Here is a 21,017-nt window from a genome sequence, read left to right as displayed (position 1 = left end):
TGCTATGGGCAGGAGGGAGAAGAGTGCGGGTGTGGAAGGAGGTGAGCCAACGGAGGCAGGGGAACAGGAGAGGGAGTAGGGATGAGGTTGGAGGGAAGTTAGGACAGGATGTCCTGTGTTTTAGATGAGAAATTTGAGGCCAATGTGGTGCATAGAGCCTGGGAGGGAAGGGGAGAAGTGGAGACTGCAGTTAGCTTGGTTGAGTTCCTTACAGATTTTGAAAAGTTCAGCCATGTTGTTAGTGACTCCAGAGATGCGACCTGGATGTGGGCCCTCTTCTTGGAGTGGCTAGAGAAATGATATTGCCTTTTGAGCAGGTAGCAGGCCAGTTTGTTAGAGTGTGCGCCCAAGGTCTGCCACTTCCGTTCAGAAATTCTGCATTTACGTGTCAGAGATGCTAGATTAGAGTCATACTAGCCTTTACTCTTGGGGGCAGGTTTTTGGCAGATCTTCATGACAGGGGCAAGGATATCGAGGGTGTTCAAGATGGATAGGTGCAGGTTGGAAAGGACAGAGTCAGAGGGAAAGTCAGAAGCAAGGGTTGGGGAGGGAGCTGAAGGTGGAAGCAAAAGCCACGTCTGACACTCGCCTCATCGGTCAAATGACGGCAAAGGAGGTTGGCAGTGCTGGGGGTGGCTCAGATAGGAGGCCCATGGGCTGAAAGCGTAAGGAGAGGAGAGAATGATCAGACCAGGAGAGGGGAGTGGTGACCGGGTTGGAGATAGGGATGTCACCACAGATGAGGGTGTCCAGAGTGTGTCTGGCTGTGTGAGTTGGGCCGGGAGGAAGAATAGTGAGAGAGAGAGGGAGCTACACAGGACACAGAACTGTAAGGTGGCTGATTCAAGGGAGACGAGGTGGATGTTGAAATCACCAAGGAGGAGGAGTTTGGAGGGAGAGGTCAAGAAGGAGGAGGCAAGTTTGGCCCGTCCAGAGAGGAAGATAGGAATAGGGCTTGTTGGCCTGTAGATTGTAGCGAGAGTAAGAGAGAGAGTAGAAGATACCCCAAGCCTACAGACTAGGCATTCAAAAGAGGAGTAGGATTGAGTAGGTATGTTGCAAGCAGGGACCCACTCAGGGAAGATCAAAGCCACTCCTCCGCCTGGCCTGTTGAGTCCGGGGTTGGAGAGGATGTTGTACCCCTCAGAAAGGAGAGTGTTAAGAGCAGTGACAGAGCTGGCATTGAAGCACATCATAGTAAGGGTGAGGACGGCGAGGTCAAAGTTTTCAAGTACCATCAGAGTACTGACTGCATGTCTGCACAGCCCTCTGCTGCCTGCCTGCTTTCACGCACGATTTCTGCTTCATCTACGTGGACCGTATCATCTTCAAATTTGTATTTATTATTTACTGGATTATAGCTACGCCCCCAGCTGCTACAAATTCGGCTCTTGCGCGGTCCAGTGCACGCGCACCCAGCCGAGTACCATCAGAGTACTGACTGCACGTCTGCACAGCCCCCTGCTGCCTGCCTTTTATTATTTACTGGGTACTAACTAGAGTGTGTTACAATATACATAGTTGTTTATATATTCTTTTCTGACAACGTATGTTACTTATACACCACTCTCTTTACTTATAGATTATAGCCATGCCCCCAGCTGCTACAAATTCGGTTCCTGCGTGCACCTGGCTGCGCGCACCCAGCCGAGTAACATCAGAGTACTGGCTGCTGACCGCTGAGCCGCGGGGCAGCGTGTCAGCGCATTAGCAGGTTATTTTCCCTCTGTTACCTTGTTGTTCACTAAGAATATCCCTGGCTAGTTGAGAGTCTGAAAATCCATTCAGAAAGCTCTCTCTCAGCTATCGGCGCTCGTAAGCCTTTACGACCGCAATTTTAGAAATTTGACTGCTGCCACTCTCTCTCCTTTTTCGGTCATCACAATTCACCGAAGAGTAGCAATATGAGCCGTCTTATAGCTGGTATGCCCCGTATTCCAACTCTCTCAATGCAACGCCAGCTGGCTGTAAAATCCCCAGTTAATGCGAGCCAGAGCAAACCCGGACCTACTTTAAAAAAAAATATCGGTTTCTCACCCGATATTCGAAATTTTCTTCACAATGCTGAGACTAACGCCAGCACACCGATAAAGCCACTATCAGTGAACACCAACTCCAACATGATCCTGCAACATCGCGCTTTGGTTCAAAATCCCTCTGACATCCTTAGTGTTCCAATGCTTCTCTCAGATAGAACAATGCAACGCTGCACCTCAGCCTCAACTGATCCGACCATGGCTGAAACTTCCCATACCCCAAGCTATTTGCCCAAATTTTCAATGGAACCTGAAACCAACTTTGTAGTGTCTTCTTCTCAAGCTGCTACCTCTCTTCCTCTATACTCACAGGTTATTAAACCATTCCTGTGTGAGAAATGTCTACTCTAATCTGACAAACGACTCCTCACTGAATCCACTTAATTCTACCCATTCCCTACCACTTCAAGTTTCCCATTCTACTCAAAAGGCAGCCCCCAATATTCCCAAACCTGTGATCCCCCAATCCTTGCATTTAAATGAGGCTAACATCTCAGGTCTGTCTAAATCCCTGTAGCTTTATCCCACCGACGCTCCTGAGGATATTATTTCTCCTGGTGACTTAGAATCATCGCTTTCTTTTTCTAAACCTGTGCCTCGGCCATCCTTTGGATTTCCGTCAGTTGCAAATCCTGCTTTAGAAACTGCTTTAAGAGCGATTAACACCACCATTTTCACTTTAACCAAACTGTATGAAGTGATTGATCTTCGAACGACTACACAAAATGTGTCTCTAATATTTTTGCATAACAAACTCGATTGGGTTGCAACAAATAGAGCAATTAGTCTCACTCTTGCATTAAAATTGTCAAATGTCTCTCTCGTGTCCCCGGAACTCCAACCTGTAATACCTTTGGATTCTCCTTGTACTGATGAAGTGCGCATTAAAATTCATCCTAAACCAGATTCCCAATTATTGCCACATCCTGTCGACATTAATGATAGCTCACCTGACATTCAAATCATAGAAAACCCACTCTATGATCTCTTCTCCAGACCTTCGCATAATAGAAGGCAGCGGAGGAAAGGAAACAGAAAACGAAGGTCTCAAAGTTTTAATGAGAGTAATTCTCATCAGAAACCTCATCAAAGGCAAAATAAGAAACCTAAAAATATCATGTCACCACCAAAAAATAAAAACTCTAATTCAAAAACCAAGAAATTAATTGCCAACATCTCAGTAACTCAGCTTGTTTCAAATGGTGCAGTGGAACTAGTGAGTGATCCTTTAATTGCGTCGTCAACCGCGGCTATGGCCACAATTTTGCCCGCTGATTCAGTCCTTGGTGTCTCGAAAGGTATGATTCCGGTTATTGAAAATCATGTGTGTAATGTACCTTTACCTGATTGTGGTCCTTCCAATAATTGTACTATGAATAACACTCATGATCAACTCATGAACCTATCAGTATATCCTGAAGACTCTAATCAAATTGTGCAGGATGTTCAATTTGGGTTACATGATGTTCCTCGTATCCAACAACAGGTGCTTCCTACCTCCCATGTAAACTTTGACACTGACTTCAATGCCTTTAAAACACTTGAACAAAGGTGAAAGGAATCGGTATTGACTGTATTCAACCAAGTAGAAAGACCTCTTCCAGTAATTCCAGTGTCCTCTAGTGCTCCTAGTTTGGCACCTAAATTACTTCAAAACTCTATTTTACAACACATTCCGTTAACAAACGGAACGATAGCCACCTCTTCTACTATGACTGGTCCTTTGGCTAGATTCTCCCCACAACACCCTCTAGGTATAATCCATGTACTGTTTACATATAATTTCCAAATCCCTCAGTTTTAATAGACGAAAGCATTTGCATTACTATGCTTGATAGACTCTACACTGATCCCTTCCCAAATCGTACAACGATCCTTACAGTATTCAATTCCATCAGTTCATTAACCCAGATAAACTCAAGTGACATTAGTGCTGTAAAATACCCAAATCCGGCTCGGATAGATAGTACGGTAATTATTATACCATCACAAATTGTAAAAAATGTAGTGTGGAGTGCAAGACAGCTGTTACATAACAAAGGTATGCGCCTCGAAGCTCATCTACCACCCCTAATGAGCAATGAGCATCCTCCTTCGATTCTGATCCAATCAAACTCTAACTCTAAAACTTTCACTGATCATAACGCAGCCTCCGGCTGTAAATGCATGACTAACCTTCGACCTAGTAATAATCCTCCACCTTCTAAATGGGTTTGGATCAAGAATGTTACAGAAGGTAATGTTCAGATGGCTGCCTACTAGGACATTTCCATAGACTCTACCCATTCTTGCCCCTTAGCATCCTGGAACAGTAGAGGTTTCTCGCATTTGCTTTTTACTTATTCCTCTAATCTAAACACCTTCGATATAATAGCCCTTCAAGAAACCTGGATGTTGTCCATTCCAATATGGGTCAATCACCAGATAAAAGCTGTCCAAGCTTCGAAACCTGCTAGAGGTCGCCCGGCTGCAGGGCTGTTGGTTTCTATTCACAACGACTCTCAGCTATCACTTTCTGCTTGGTCTTCCCCTGATCCTGGCATCCAAGCTGTTAAATTATCCACTTCTAATACTTCACATCCTCTGTTTCCAAGCAGTCTGTTAATAAATATCTATTGGAATCCACTTCTCGTGCTGCCTCCCAGTTTATCGATAAAATTGAAAACATATTGAATTGAGCTCTGCTTGAATCCAAAATTAAGACAATAATAATTGCGGGCGACTTCAATCTCAACTGTCTCCTCAATGCTAATTCTTCTTTGAATACAAGAGCTACAAAATGGCTGTCTCTAATGGAGGCAAGAAACTTTATAATGTTGAATGGTTCTGCGCCTGAAGACTCTCCCCCCAAATCTACCTGGACAAGAAACCAGAGCAATTCCATTTTTGAATATGTCTACATCTCTGTTGATGCAAATAATTTAATAGCTTCTTGTGAGATTCTACCAACTAAGTCCAGCGATCATAATATCCTCAAAGTATGTTGGGCTCCCCAATGTGTCAAAAGGTCTGTCTACTTTTCTCCCCATGTGGGTATAAATAATGCCAAGAATCAACTTAAATGGTTCCCTAACCTAATTATCAAACTTCATCAGAGAATCATACAAATCCATCATCTCTTGAACAAATATTTTATCACGATTGCATTCTGATGCTGAACTTGGTATGTAGGGTCTCAAAGCGCCAAAGGTTTGTGCATAAATATCCTCAAATCCCAGCAATCACCATCCTCAAAAAAGAGTTAAAATGTGCTCTGAAAACCACTGTTGCTAAAATGAGCAAAGATATAAGATCTCAATGAAAAAATCAATACAAAAATAAAATCAAACAACATCTTTTTCTCCATAAACAAGAGAAAGCCGAACTTATGCTGAAAGCACTTGTTTCTAAGTCGCCAGGTGAAATATGGAAGGTCATTAATAACGTACCTTATAATGTGAACAAGTCTGTTCTTCTGAACCCCATTTCTGAAACCACATGGACTTCCCATTATCAAACACTTTTACTGAAATCTGATCGCCAACAAAGTGACCTTTGTTTTGAGCAGCCAGTTTTAACTGAATTTAAATTTGATAATCTGGACATTTGCATTATAATTAAAAAACTAAGTGCCTCAAGAGCTCCAGGCCCCGACCAATTGACCAATGCAATACTAAAAGCTCATTCAGAAAAATGGGCTGCTCTCTTTAAGAGAGTAATTAAAACAACCCAAATTCTGCCATTTTGGCAACAAGCTATAATTATTCCCATCTTCAAAAAAGGAGATAGATCTGACCCAAATAACTATAGACCTATAGCTCTATTAGATGCTCCTGGGAAAAGTTTTGATAAACTACTTTTACAAGATGTTACTAAATAGCCAACTGAAAATCAACTGATGGAAATAAATCAATCAGGATTCGTACCTGGAATTGGTACAGCACTAAATCTTTTAATTCTATCTACCATCAAACAACAAGCCATTTCATCTAAGCAACCGGTCTTTGTAGCTTTTATTGATTTTAAACAAGCTGTTGACTCTATCTCGACGCAAACTCTTTGGTATAAACTTTTAAAAGCAAATTGCCCATTGTACATTAGGTTCTTAATGTATCAATTTTACTCCAAAACTTCAATGAGAGTGAAACTAACTACTAATGGTTTATTATCTCAGGCAATCGAAACTGACTCTGGACTTAAACAAGGTTGTCCTTTCGCCTCGATCCTTTTTAATTTTTATATTAATGATATGTATCATGCTTTTAAATCTGTTCGTTCATTCTCGCCTAAATTGGGAGATTATGAAATCTCTTATTTACTCTATGCTGACGACCTTATGTTGTTAGATAGGACTCCTATTGGTCTTCAGAGGAACCTTACCGCCTTGTCTGATTACGCAATAAAGAACGACCTTACAATTAACACCTCTATGTCCAATATTCTTATATTCCAGTCCCAGCGCCGTACCTCGAACTATAAGTTCAACTGGAAATTGGACAAGTCCTCTTTAATTCAGATTCAGGAATTTAAATATCTTGGTGTAAATATAAATACCCACTCTTCAGACCAACCCTACAAATCTGAATTCTCATCTAGAATGAGTCTACTAGCAATCCAAGGCAAAGCACTCCAGACAAATTATGGGAAATTCTCCATTCTGCCTGCTAGAATATTCTACCTTCAAAAAGCTATACCAATTATCACATATTGAAGCCAAACTAAGATCAACCCCAAATCTGTGAGATGGGATCTACTTGAGGGCATTTTTTGGAAGCATATTCTCCCAGTTTCTCTGTGCACTCCTATTGCCCTAATTAGATACAAACTAGCACTTGTCTCTCTTCACGCTATTGTTTCGTGGCTAATGATTACAACATATAGGAAATGTTTAATCTCATCTGACCCAGCGTCAAACTTATTCCCAATCCTGAAAAATATTTTAAATACTACAAAAAACAAATCAATTCAAGAATGGAAAAAGAGCTGTCTACAAATTCTTCAAGACGCAGATATTCCTATATCCCTACTAATTGAATTTCCTGATAAAGCCAAGTCTAAACTATGGAGACAAGATTGGATGTGCACTTATGAAAAAATTAATGTCTACCAACCTGCAAAAAAGGGCTCTTTTCAGTTACGGGCCGTGAATGTCCTCCCTCAATATCTTATGCAGTTCCCAGATCGAAAATATGCAGATGCCTTCCTATGTTTCAGATTCAATCTACTACATACAAATGATATTCTAGCCATGTATAATAATCTGCCTAATTCAGCTAGGTCTTGTGGCCATTGTAAACGTGATGACACTATTCAAACTTTGAGACATCTTATGATTAATTGTTCGGAACTGCGAAATGAGAACTTGTTATCTATTCAAACATTTTCGCCACCTCACTCTGTTAACCAAAGATGACTTATGGTTTGTTATATTTAACACTTCTAAGATTGCATTAATTATTGATATTGTCCAATTTCTGCGAGAAGTGAACCTAATTGTGTTTTAATAGAGTAGTGCGTACACTGACAAGGTTGCTTTAAACTTTTATTGATGTTTTAATATTTGCATATCATTACACTGTATAGACTGAGTCTTGAAATGAAGATGTTTAGAATATATAACTAAATCAATACTTTATTTGCATTCATGATAGCTCTTCTATTGCACTAACTATGTAAAACCATCTTGTCATCTTGCTAGGCTCAATGAATGAAATGTTGATAAATGATAATGTATCGATTGAAAAAGTTGTTAATTCAACTAAAACAATTTTTCAATAAAAAAAAGAAAAGTCTTCAAGAAGGAGACAGATGTCAGAGGAGTGTTTGACAGCAGAACAGGCATTCAGAGAAGCTAAGTGAAGCTGATTGCCACCTTTGAAGGTTTACCGAGGGGGGGCTACAGACGCGTGGTACTCCGGTCGGTGGTAGTGGAGAGATTAGATGAGAGGAGGAAGGAGGGGTAGCAGGAGAACAAAGGAAGATGAGAGAGTACAGGCGGAGGTCGAGGAGGAGGAGAGTAGGTTAAGAACCTTGGGCTATGGCAGTGCCATTGTGATAGGCATTAATAATGCACCTACAATATGATAGATATGCCTAAAGTACTTCTCATTTAGTGCTGCCATTAATGGGAGAAGAGGAGAAAGGGGAGAGAGTGGAGACCAGGTGGGGCGTTCATAGATTAGGGGAAGGGACAGAAAAGAGGATGTCGGTGACAATCTGCCTGGAAGTAGCACTGACATAGGTGTCAGCAATAGGTAGGCCTAGATTGGAGTCCGGGAGGGCTTCTTTTACCTTTTTTCTTCCAGACTTCACGAGAAAGATAGGGTAGCAGTTAGAATATATAGGGGAGACGGAGAGAGCCATGTAGTGGGGAGGAAGGGAGAGGTAAAGAGCCTGACAGGGGAACTGTGCAATGCGCAATTAACTCACCAGGGAGCCTAACAGTCAAGCAGGCCCAGAAGAAAGAGGTGCTATAAACAAAATATGCACAGGGGTGAGCACTAAAAAGCAGCACCAAACATATACTATGTAGGTTCAAAGGCACACCTAGATTCGATTTTAAAGTAGAGCTCTAAAATGCAGCACAAAACATACACTGTACAGGTTTGAAGGCACATGAAAATCTGCTTACACAGGGTGCAGGGATTACAGAGGTGAAAAGAGCGACAATAGGGTAAATAGTCCATCACTACAACACAACTCACTTTGAACAGTTAGGCTCAATAAAAGTATTCTTATCTTTGATACCAATATCGTATTCCATGAAGAAGTGAAGACTTGCACGAAACATGTGCTAGCTCTGCATACTATGGAAAGAATATCTATTAAAGCCACAGAACACAGACTTTCACTATTCAACGAACTGAATACGAATGAAATATTGAGTGAAATTCATTGCATAAAGATCATATGATAAGTGCCAACGGAGAAAAAAAGTTTACATTATTGCATTCTACTTTTATTCTGAATCTCAACAATTGGCAGTTGTCCCACATCGGAGCGAGCAGGAGACCAAGCATCTAATGGGACAGTGGTGTTATAAGGCAGAAAAGGTCACCTAACTACATAAAAAGAACATTGCAAGCACCTCAGACTTCCATGCTGTGTTTGGGACCTTAGATTTAGTCCATGGGTTTCGCATGGCAAACATGCTTTTGTGGAACATATTGTATTCAAGTGCAACTTACCTTGAGCTTGAGGGCTGAGGGCGGAAAAGAGGCATGGTCAAGGGAGGTAACGTATATCTAAATGGTCTCTGGAAGCAAGGGGCATGTTAGCTGAACAATGGAACAGGGTGATGCAAATGGTTGCATGCCCTTTCAAAATTAGGGTAACAAAAGACACTGCAGCAGTCCACACACCTCATTCAATGAATACAGTTCCCAGGAGCACCAATTTCTAATACATGTGTTCTGCAGGAGCAGAAGACAGTGTCAGTGGAACATGGCCTACAACCAGTCTGTGGGCGCAGTGCCTGTGGGGCACGCTCTGGCCATGCCACGCTGGAACAGCACACATTATTTCTGTACCTGATGCAAGGTCAAAAAGCTATACCCAGGCGGCAAAGAAGGCAGGTCCTCTGTGGATTGCGCATTCCTTATAAGGTCACTGAGCCCAGGGCAGATTAGCAAGACAAGTGCACAATCCCCCCAGGCAGGGAAAAGTCCCAGCCATAATTTGTGTTGGACCCTATGTACAGTGATTGGATCCATGTGTCATCTGGGTGCAACACTGAAGAGGGATGGGGAAATTCACCCCCTCAGTGGACGACAAGCCTCAGGCCGCAACTAAAGAGACCTCAATTGACAGTATTGATTAAAGCGATAAGAAACCATGTTACTGACATTGTTAGAGACACCACAATTTAGCAGCATTAGACAGGACGCACACGTGCCATCCGCACATAGGGACACGAACACACACTCGAATATACAAAGAACACAAGCGTAAAGTTCTATAGTCTGAGGACAGACACATATACATACTGTCATTGTATTGCTTTTATTATTTTATCATTAGCTTGATGCAGAAACGCAGAAACCACAAGAAGCAAGACATCCTGAGTAAAGCTTGCAGGTGCTTATGTGCACATAACCTTATGGAGCTGCAGGAGCACCTAGGGGACCTGACAGAACCACGTGTGACTGACGTATGTAGAATATAGAAAAGCATGGACACCGTAGGAACTGCATAATGGGTTAGGAAAATTACAGCAGGCCTCATACCTCTCAGCAAGAGCAGAGCTGAGTGGAATTCTGGCTGGACAAGAGCAAATGTGTGAGACAGGACCCACTGTCAAGGCCACCAGATATGAACAACATTCCATTCCCTGAACGACAGTAATGCTAGCTGCAAAAAATGCGAATAATTTCTCATACTTCAGAGCTGCGGAAGCTACAAATCATTGTCTCTGAATATGTGACCCGGCCGACTCAGACAGTAGACAGCAACTAGCGCTGGGAAAGAGAATCAATCTCACGTCGCCTGACAGTAGCCTGTAACAAAGATGTTACAACATGAGACAGGTGCTGCACGAGATGAACGAGCACTCTCATAGTCTATGTACACACAAGTTACAATGCAGACACATAGTCGTTCTTATTATCTTGAGAAGGTACACCAATAGCTGAGAACCTTTGTGGATCCCAGGCCTGGGGAGGTCAGCTCTAGCCAATCACAGTTCAGACTCCTAGGGGTGGTTAGCAACGGGCACAAATCAATGGTAAGACCCCCACACTGCAACATTGTTATAGATAGCAATTTTGGCGATGGACCAGGCCAGCCACCTGACATGCAAGAGCTAGTAGACTAACATGTATAGTGTCCACTATAGGTGGACTATTACTCATTCCCCAATCCAGTAGTGTGATAGGTTTTGTGGAGAGGAGCCCAGGTTGTGACGTCACGTTGACGTAACTTTAGGACAAAACTGGCCTGTGAGCCAGGAGATGTTGAGTGGTCCTTGGATTTCTTCTATCCTTGTACTGATCCCTGTTGGATTTGCTGTAATAAACCTCAGTTTGAACTTGCCCCCTGGCTGGGTCTACGTACCTTTTGAGGGAAGGCGTTGGGCCTTCCAAGAGTCCACAAACTCCTAGTAGGCCTCAAACATACCTGAGAGTTTGTCCCCAACAACATGCTGGGCTATTGTGACCTATAGGCACCGTATGTAGAGTTACTGCACTGTGGCAATCCATTCTCTGTACGCATGATAGCGTTACTGCGGCAAGGGCATGCCCACAATCTCTGCCCCACGTGTAGTCCCACAGGCCATGGTGGAAGGCCATGCTAAGTGGCCACAGCCGAGAGGGGTAACGTGATCAGAGCATGGCCATAGCACCGTGGGTACTTATGACAGGGTTAATATGATTTGGCATGACCATAGACCATGTTCCAATTTGTAGTACTGATGTACATATTTGCAGATTATCACCTCTAGGTACTGTGGACAATGACAATTTTTTTTGTGGTACAATTGCAGTGCACACAGTGCACACACTCTGTGCAGATCCCACAGGGCATGATCGCATTGATAATCCCGGCAGATAGCCAAAGTGAAACACGCTCGCCTTGGGCACGTGACAATGCTGTGATTGATGTGTTCTACACCACGATAGGGTTGACTCAGCCCTTCAACACCCCCCCCCTCCCCCAACTCGACAGATTTATACAGTTAGTTACAAATTGTGGGTAATAATGATGTGGGTAATTGTGGGTAATAATGATGTGGGTAATTGTGGGTAATAATGATGGTACTAAGTAACACCCGTTTCCAAGCACACTGAATCTGGAATCCCCGTGATGGTGGCGCTGTATAAACAGCAGAAGTTTTATTTTCATTATCATTTGTATTATTATTATTTGTATTAGTGTTGTTATCATTATCAGTAGTAGTGGTAGTAATAGTAGTAGTAATATTAGTGGTATTTCCCTGATGATGCCATTGGTGATATCAAATGATCAAATGTGGGGTTATCAGTAATGTTCCCATATCTAATGTCCTTTGTGCTGTCATTTGTAACATTATCTATGATTTATCGCAATTTTGAGAGCCCTCCTACTGAGAATGAAAAAAAACAAATGACCTATTCCATTGAATGGGGCCCGCCCAAGACAGCCTACAGTCATATTCTAGGATCTTCATCTCTGAACAAGATGTACCAGAGGCAAACCCAGCACGTGTTTGCGTCTTGTTTTGTGCCCTTAGTGAGGTGCTGAACCAAGTGGACCATGTATGGATTACACTTACTAATTTAGGATGCAACATAAAGCATTTCAACACTTGCCAAAAGAGTCAGATCTAGTCTACTGGGAACGAACAAGGCTATATCAGGTGTTCTTTGTGATGATACACTCTTCGGAGTGGCTACAATCACAGTTTGCCACTCTGTGCCATGCCAGAGTGGAGCCATCAATTTGCATATTAATCGGGGAGAGTCCAGCATAGACATTCCACGCAAATCCCTATTGCGCAAGAGTACCAATAGCGACAGTGCCTAGTCAGTGACGAGAGACACTGGAATGCAGGACAATTCCAATGGATGATGACATCTCCAGACATCTTTGGGGACAGTTCCATGCAGCTAAAACAAGTGCAGGTTCTTTAGCCCACAGTATCAAAGGAAAGTGAAGGGCCTTCGCATCTTGATCGTGATGCGCAAAGGGAGACAGTATCTTTGAGGTTGGCCAGGTTGAGCTGACTGCACCCAGAGAAGTAGGAGATCAGAGTACAGAGGTGCATGACTTTAACTAAAGCTATGGGGCAGCGACATGTGCATAAAGAGCGTGCATACCTTATGCCTGGGCTGGGTGTGTGATTGCTTTTGTGAGTCCAGTGCTCACTTCCTTATGGGAGAAGAGACGGGTAAGCAGGTAAGTACCGCCCGAAACATCCTTCTGTTCCACAGGCTCTGGAGCAGTCAGCAATTGGGTAATCACTGGGGGGGGGTGCTACCAACCTACTTGTAGTTGTGTGATCATTGTAAAACATGTAGCATTCTTAATTGCCACAGGTTTCACTGAGGGGCCTCGATCACAAGTTGGATACTGCATGTTGGACAATGCATGCAGAAAAAGTATATAAAACTGCATGCAATAGCATGGTATGAAAGCACCTGGTGGAGATATTCTATTAGCATGAGGTATTCACATTGAAAAATAACGGATGATTCAGAGTTGGAAAAGTGACTGAAATCCACCAGAAATACCTCCAAACTCCACTCCAAATCTGGAGGCAAAGGCTGGCAGGTGACAAGAAACCGCACAAATTACAATGGGAAGGAAAAAAATGGGGAAGCCCACAAATGGCACATTAGCGCAGTCATCCACTAAAATACTGCCCTTAGCCCACTCGTGTATAATGACAGAAGGTACATATGTGACAGTCTGTGGACAACAGTAACATTCCAAGAGAGAAAAAGCCAACACCTGCCTGCCTGCCAAACCAGAGTTATCATCAACAGTGCCCATTACTTGTCCCACAAGTGGTACCAAGCATGACATGCCAGGCAAAAAGAAGCACGCACCCACGGCTTCCCTTTATTTCTCATCATCACACGTCTAATGACACCTGTTCCTGCATGTAGGCTGCCAAAACGCAAAGAAACTAGGATTGTTTCAATAAAACTGGATAACTATAACAAAAGTTCAAAAAAAGAATGTCAGACTAAATTGCAAAATTGTACATTTGGCACTTTTCATGAACATCAATGATTCCATATATATAAATGCTAATTTATGTTCTCTAAAAGCGAGAGGCAAAACTTGTATTCTAAATGTTCATGTTTATTCTTCCAATCACTAAAGTGCCTCTGCATATGCAAACATATATAAACATATTCATGTAAAAATATAAAGGGACCGCTAATGACTGTATTTGTCTTCCTAGCTTACAATGCTGATTGCTTGACCTATGTTGTTATAAATGTCATTGTATTAAGTTACAGTGAATTATATCTAGCTCATAAACTACAGAGTCTAATACGACTGGACACAATCCAACATGTCTCCTCTTCCCCTTTCCTACCACTTACCCCCTGTTCTCCCCAGGCATCCTTCGATACACGTCAAAATCTTGATACTGACACTCCTGTCAGCTGGCCTGGCGAACCCAGTTCTCTCCCCCGATATAGGGATTGTTTCTTACAAACTAATCTGGTGGAAGCCTTCTCACTATTAGGGCCCTCTTGAGCACTTCTGAAGTCCATCACACAAACACTCACCATCTCACTACATCTAGTACCATGCTTCAAATGTCCTAGATATTTCCATCACAATAAACCTGCTGTAATCCAAGCTGTATTCTCCCGAATCCTACACTCATGCTTACCAGTAACTTCAACAACCATATCCCCTCCCACTCATCGTAAATCTTTTTCCGCTCTGTTTTTGGTCATTCTGTTGTCTAGTTTCTGTTTCCTATCCCCTCCTCTGCCAACCTCGCCTTCCTGTCCACAGATGAAGAACTGGCATCACCTTGGCAGAGTCACAATATGCCACCTTTCGGACAAGGCACGCCGTAAAACCACTATTGTGGTGACGGGTGCTGTATAAATATTGGCTAAAATAACGTATTATAAAAAGAACATGATTGGGGAGTTAGTGTCCCTCTTCTTGAATGAAAGAATACTGATATAAGAAAGCAATTCAGCAGGAGGCTAAAAAACACCTGTGGTTCTGTGAAATGAACTTTCAAGACTTGACTTGTGTCTGAACACAAATATGTGAAAAGGTAACCTGTTTGCTTTCATGTTTGACAAGGGCCTGATTCATAAAGGATTAGAGAAAATGTGACTTTCAACAAAAAAAAAGCGTTTTGGTGTGTCAAATAAGAACACATGAATATAAGGGCATTATTTTTAAAAAATGCGTGGCATACTTTACTTGTCATGGAAAAAGGCATGATTTAGGTGGCTAACTGGTGCGTTGTGTGTATTTTCAGAATAAAAATGCACCTTTAATAGTTCTTTCGACCAAAAAACATCTTGTCCAAACAATGAGTACTTAAAAGAACCATGAAAAGAGGTGAGTTTGCACAACCTTTATAATTTTTGTTGGATTCTATTGGTTTAGTATAACAATGGTGATTTCACTTAGGGCGCAAGCCCACTATTTAGGTGCCTCCGTGAAATGGCACAACAATTAACTTGACCTTAACCACTAGAGGGAGCAATCCCCGTCTCGACTGACGAATATTTCATTCGTCATCCTTGATCCCTATAGACATGCACGTTATATGTGAATACTGGTAAATGATACAACTTCTGCGCCACACAGTAGGATACAAGTTTATACATATTCAATATAGAGAGGTTTTTACACAAGAGAAAGTAAAAATATTTTACTTTGACACATTTATACAAGGTTCGTCGGGAAAGACTTGTATGATTTTTTATGTCTAGGTAAATATCAGTATGAACTAGGAATATCCGGTGCAAGCCTGAGATTCCTTTCGAAATGTGTTACAATGCTAGCCCTACAAAGGGTTCATTGTATAGATTGTAATGGTAATGACGCTCGGCCTGAATCAAAATGAGGTAGGCTAGAGAACCACATATACAAAAACGGTGAGATGGCCATGCACGCGCTCTATGGCATTCCAATCGCTCCAGCCTGACGATCTGAATCAGGTAAGCTCGCACAAGATCGGTACAGACACGGCACACTATAACGCCAATGATCGGATCACTAACACAAGCTTTGCCTTTCCAGGCGGCAACGCTCGTTAATGCGGAAGCTGAAACCACGATCGTTTTAGGTAAGAATTCTCTGCACCGTACTATCCCTTATAGAGGCACATGAGAAATCAGAAATCTAGTGCAAACATTCACCTTATTTTTCTTTTAGATTAAATCGAGCTGATTTTCGAATCAGGTTAGTGCTTAACACGAAGTTTTTGTGAATGGGAAAAGCTATTCAGCATGCAGCACAGTCCTGGTGATGTTTTTTTTAATTGTTTTCTTTTTTTTTTTTTTTTTTATTATTTGTATATAATCTTTGTTAGATTTTTACAAAGGAAGTTCTCATGATTACATATAGCTTATTTACGCCGTCCAAGGTTTGTCAAAATTGAGGGGATTTTCTCGTTCGATATCAAAGATATCAGAGGTGACTAATCTTTTCCATGGTGATGTTTAAAAGTTTTGCCGTCGGGATTAGCCATCTAGTTTGAGCTCCTGTAATTAGACGGTTCCACCACGTATCTTGTTTTCTTTCTTTCTTTTTCCATATTTCTCTAATGGGGTACCACCCCTTGGTAACGATCACACCTTTAATGGTAATGTATGACGGCCTTTATATATAGATCCTAATTAGAACTTAAATTGGTTTACATGCACTAATGTGTTACTCATTGCCCTAATGGTGGGTCGCCAGGCTTTCCAACCGCATTGTGAATGCTAACTTACCTTTATGATCCAAATGTATGGCTAACTATTGATTTACCCATTGACGTTGAATTACCATCGTTGCCTCTGGGATATACATGATTGATCTTGGCTTTCTAGGTGCCGTATGGTTGAATTATATACATGATGTTTTGCTACATTATTATAACTGCATATTTGGATTTTGACAACATTGTTTTTGATATGGGTGTACATAGACCAGATTTTGGCAGAGATATATATATCATCACTGGCCCTGAGGAAGGACTATAAAGTCCGAAGTGCATAGGCCCACGATGTGCTATATCTGCAAACAATAACTAATCAGCAAACATTTTCTTTTGCGACAATAAAAAAATTTACTTTGGATTTAAACATCTCTACAGAAGTATAATATGATTATTCAAATGTGACACGAAATAAAGAAAAAACACTTTATAGTGTAATTCGGGTGTGCTGCCCACACAGCTGGCCTCACGGCCAAGGTCTCGTTCTACTTAAAAGAACCATCACTTGCGAATAGCTTCAACTCGAACTGCCCTGCAAAAGAAAGGGAGCAATAAGTTGCATTTGTGAGGCCTTAATAGACCTGATGTGCAGCATCTGATGGGTCTGGGCTGCCGATGTGGCAGCGCTACAGGGGATTTTAAGGTAACGGGCAGCGTAGTCACGCTGGAACAGAGACAAAAACAACATGCTTGGGCACAGCGCACCCCCTCTTGAAAGCAAACATGGCAGCCATTGCGTGCCTGTGGGGTCCCCATGACGGCGGCCCTGGGCGACTGCACAGAATGCCCATGCCTAGGGCCGGCCCTGACTCTGAGGCTTGAGGCTCATGTCTACAGAAATACGTGAAAGTATCTGGCAACGGCCCTGACTAGATTCCAGAAAAGGCATGTACAACCAATTTAGAAGCTCTGCTCATGCAAACGGATATGCTGTCATAGGCCCAGAAAATCCCCTCTGTAAATGCGGTAGTAGCCTGCTTTGCCGTGGCCACTGTGGGTGTTCATGGTGGACTTAAAAATGAAAGCAACCAAATGTGATGCTTGCGCTACATCGCTATGCAGAAAGTGTGAAAGAAACACCATTGCAGGGGTCAAGTCCTAAAAATGAAAGTGGGGGGACCCATCATCAAATGCAATGGGATGCGGCATCGCCAGAAATTAGCATATCAAGGTGAAATGTGCACATTTCAATACATTGGCTTTGCATAACCACCCAAATTGCACAGGACAAATGGAATTTGTCTTTTAGAAAATCAACACAAACACAAAACCAAGAGAGGATATTTTTCTCTAATAGTGTTTTTGAAAACGCTAAAAAGTGTGCATGTTTTAAACTCCAAGAACCAATACAAAAGTTTTCTACATGCAGTAGCGAAATGCAACATTTCATCTTTAATTGTTTGTTATTGTTCATCAGGTAAACTTGTGGAGTGGTGAAGTGTCTGGCCTACAAACTTGCTGCCAGCGGTTCGATCCCAGAGGTCAGATTTAATTCATAAATTCAAAGAGGTCATTCAATGTTTCTCATTTTAACTGGGGGGGACTAAGTCACCCCTCTGAATAAAGTGGGTGGACTCCGTCCCCCCGCGTGTACCCTCGACTTGAACCCTGGACCATTGTATATCCCTTTAGCAGTGGCACAGTACTCCCAATTGGCAAATGTGAAACCAACGTCAAAGGAGAAATACTGAACTTACAATGGTCACATCAATTGTCAAGTAGTAAGGCCGAGATTTTAAACCACGGTGCCTTGTTCTAAAACATTTACTTAATGGGTAAGCCACATATCAATTTGGCTCTTTATAAGTTTATGAATAAACACAAAACAAATAACCCAATTACTATATCCAAACGCAAAGTGGGTATTCAGACCTACCTGAGGTTGCTGTAAGCTCGCGCCACTTTTCCTGAGATCCGGTCTGACCCAAAGACGATGACACGCAGCGTGGACACCATGCCGTCCTCATCACAACTCAAAAAGGGTCTCCTCTTGAAGAAGACGCTTTGGGCTTGGTGGTTTTCGTTGAAGAAGGGGTTGAGGGTATGCTGGGGCAGCGAGTGAGCTCTCCTTGAGCGGCCCAGTGTCTGGTAGCTGGCACCTGCACTGTGCAGGCTCTCCGCTCTGCGCAGCGGCACAGAGAGAGATGAGGTGGGGCAGCTGATGGCTAAGTCCACCTCGTGCAGCTTGTCTCTTTTCAGAGCAAGGTTGCTCTTGCTCTTGATGAGTTTACAGATCTTGTTTGTGAACTTGTTTCTCAGCCTGGGCGCCTTTACTTCTTTTACCTCTGGCTCCAGCGTGCTTTCATCACTGTCATCCACGTAGCCACTGTCCATGCGGTTGGAAAGGCTGGAGACAAAAGACCTCATTGAGTCTTTGGACGAAATGGACAAGGTGGAGGACATCAAGGAGTTGTGGGACATGTTGGACAGGTTGGAGATGATCGAATCCCTCTCTGGATAGCACCCGTCGGTCTCGACATCTTCGTCTTCTTCCTCTTCCACGTCAACTTCAAGAGTCAGCGGCCCTTGGATGTCACACTCATTGAGCAGGATATCATTCAATATATCTGCCACAAGCAAAACAAACATAATTAATGAAGGCCACCATGTTAGATTGCCCACACCATGGCCACCATGTTAGATTGCCCACACCATGGCCACCATATTAGATAGCCCACACCAAGGAAGATCCACAAATATTGGAACAAAGAATAGTTTCCTTGGTGGCAGAGACCTACCCAAGAGTGTGTGTGGATTCTACTGATAGAATGTGATTTGGGATATAGGAAAAGCGGAACTGTGTGTGAGAGTGCGTGGGTTTGTGTGCGAGTGGATGCATACACGCGTTTGTGTGTGTTTTGGTCTTTGTTTTATGGACACAGCCAGTGAGCCTCGATGTATACCACAAGTGTATATGAGTTTGTTACACTAAGTTTGTCAATGCCCTCCCCCCACAACTGGCACAAGCTTTCTCCCACTACATCTCCATCTGGTGCCTGCGAAACTGACTTACCTCCTTGCAACACCTCTGCAATACCTTGTCCTGCAAGTTTTTTGTTCTTCTTCTCATTTAAATGCCTTCCCCCTTGGCATGACCTCAGCCTTTTTCCAGCCAACTTCTAAAAATCCCCCATATATGATTTCTTCAACTCAAGTGTTGCCAACACAAACACCTCGGCATACTTTCACAACATCTAAAGCACACAATGCATCCTTGTCGTTCCCTAGAATTATCTAAAAAGCGCTAAGGAATGTGAATGCAATTTGTATGCATTCTTGCAACTTTTGCTCATACCCTGGTTAGTGTTACTATTCCTTGTATAAGTCTTATGAGTTTGGAGGTAGCCATGCCGTATTTAGCGGCATGGCTACCCCCAAACTCGGGTCCAGGTCCTGCAAAAGGGGATTTACTGGGTCATTCCGACCTTGGAGGGCCCGGTAATTGCCTTTCGCGGGACCCAGACCCGGTACTTCCCCATTCCCATTGAGCCCCAACAGGGCTTAAAGGGAATGGGGAGGATACTAACAACGGGCCTGTTAATGACGGGCCCGTTGTTAGCATCCTGTTCTGCTAGCGGGTCCCGCTCTGCCCGTCTGATCTGGCCAGGCGTACAGAGTGGGACCCGCTGCAGAACTCGTAATGTGGCGGCCTGGGATGAACAGTGTCGGTCCCTTAGCGGCACCGTTCATTCCATGGCCACCCCAGTTGTAATGAGGCCCCATGTCTCATGAGATAATATATCTGTGCAGCGTTCCTAGTGAAAATGATGAACAACTGAATGAATAAAAATGAAAACGTGCTCTTTAACAATGTGATCGACATATGTAGGTTAAACGCCTCCTTCATGCTCTTAAACTCTATGGGCCTCATTACGAGAAAGGCAGTAGGGGTTAATGGGGCCGGTAGAGCTGCCAGCCCCATTAACCCCCTACCACCTCATTACGAGGTACGCTCGCGGGACCCGCTAAGGACGCCTGGTTTAACCAGACGTCCTTAGCAGGTCCCGTGAGCAGTCCTGCATGCTAACAACGGGCCCGTTGTTAGCATGCTCCCCATTCCCATTGAGCCCTATGTGGGCTCAAGTGGGAATGGAGATGGACCAAGTCCGGGTTCCCTGAATGGGGAAATACCGGGCCCTGCAAAGGTCGGAATGGCTCAGTATTTCCCCATTCAGGGAACCCGGACCCGGTACCCAGAATGGGGGTAGCCATGCTGCAAAATGCAGCATGGCTACGTCCATCCTCGTAATGATGCCCTATCTCTTTACACCAGATTCAGCCCAGAGTTCCATTTCCTTACCGAAGTTGTCACTGTCCCAGCGGTAAGTGAGGCACTGTGCAGTGGGAAGTGGGATCGTCTGCAGGTGAGATGCATCGACAGCCCCTGAAAGGAGAGTCAGCAAGTCAAGGAGGGGTGCAGCACATTACACACGAAAGAACAATGTACAGTCCAAGGTCCCAGAAGGACATCTACAGTGTGAGTATTGCACTCCTTTTTAGTTTTTGCAGTGGGTGGTGGAATATGCGCTACTTCTAAACCAAAACTATTGGCGTTAGAAGTGAAGATAGGAGAGAGGATGGGATGTGGGAGAGACACACAGCATGTGGGT

General features: G+C 43.2%; 1 protein-coding gene across 3 annotated transcripts in view; it reads right to left on the bottom strand.

The window, feature by feature from the left end:
* The window catches only part of PIK3R5 (phosphoinositide-3-kinase regulatory subunit 5), a 518,653-nt gene that overhangs the window by 145,139 nt on the left and 352,497 nt on the right, over positions 1-21,017 (bottom strand). For all 3 annotated transcript variants that reach the window (XM_069654585.1, XM_069654582.1, XM_069654583.1), the window contains exons 9-10: positions 20,708-20,791; positions 18,284-18,974 (exon numbers count right to left, since the gene is read on the bottom strand). In XM_069654585.1, coding sequence (XP_069510686.1) covers positions 18,284-18,974; positions 20,708-20,791 — 775 coding nt within the window. The remainder of the gene's footprint in view (positions 1-18,283; positions 18,975-20,707; positions 20,792-21,017) is intronic.

The sequence above is a fragment of the Ambystoma mexicanum genome, chromosome 3q, assembly GCF_040938575.1.
Source record: "Ambystoma mexicanum isolate Mex_15411 chromosome 3q, UKY_AmexF1_1, whole genome shotgun sequence".
NCBI classification, from domain to species: Eukaryota; Metazoa; Chordata; class Amphibia; order Caudata; family Ambystomatidae; genus Ambystoma; species Ambystoma mexicanum.
Note: the sequence above shows the minus strand (reverse complement) of the source record. Positions and strands in the feature narration are given on the sequence as shown.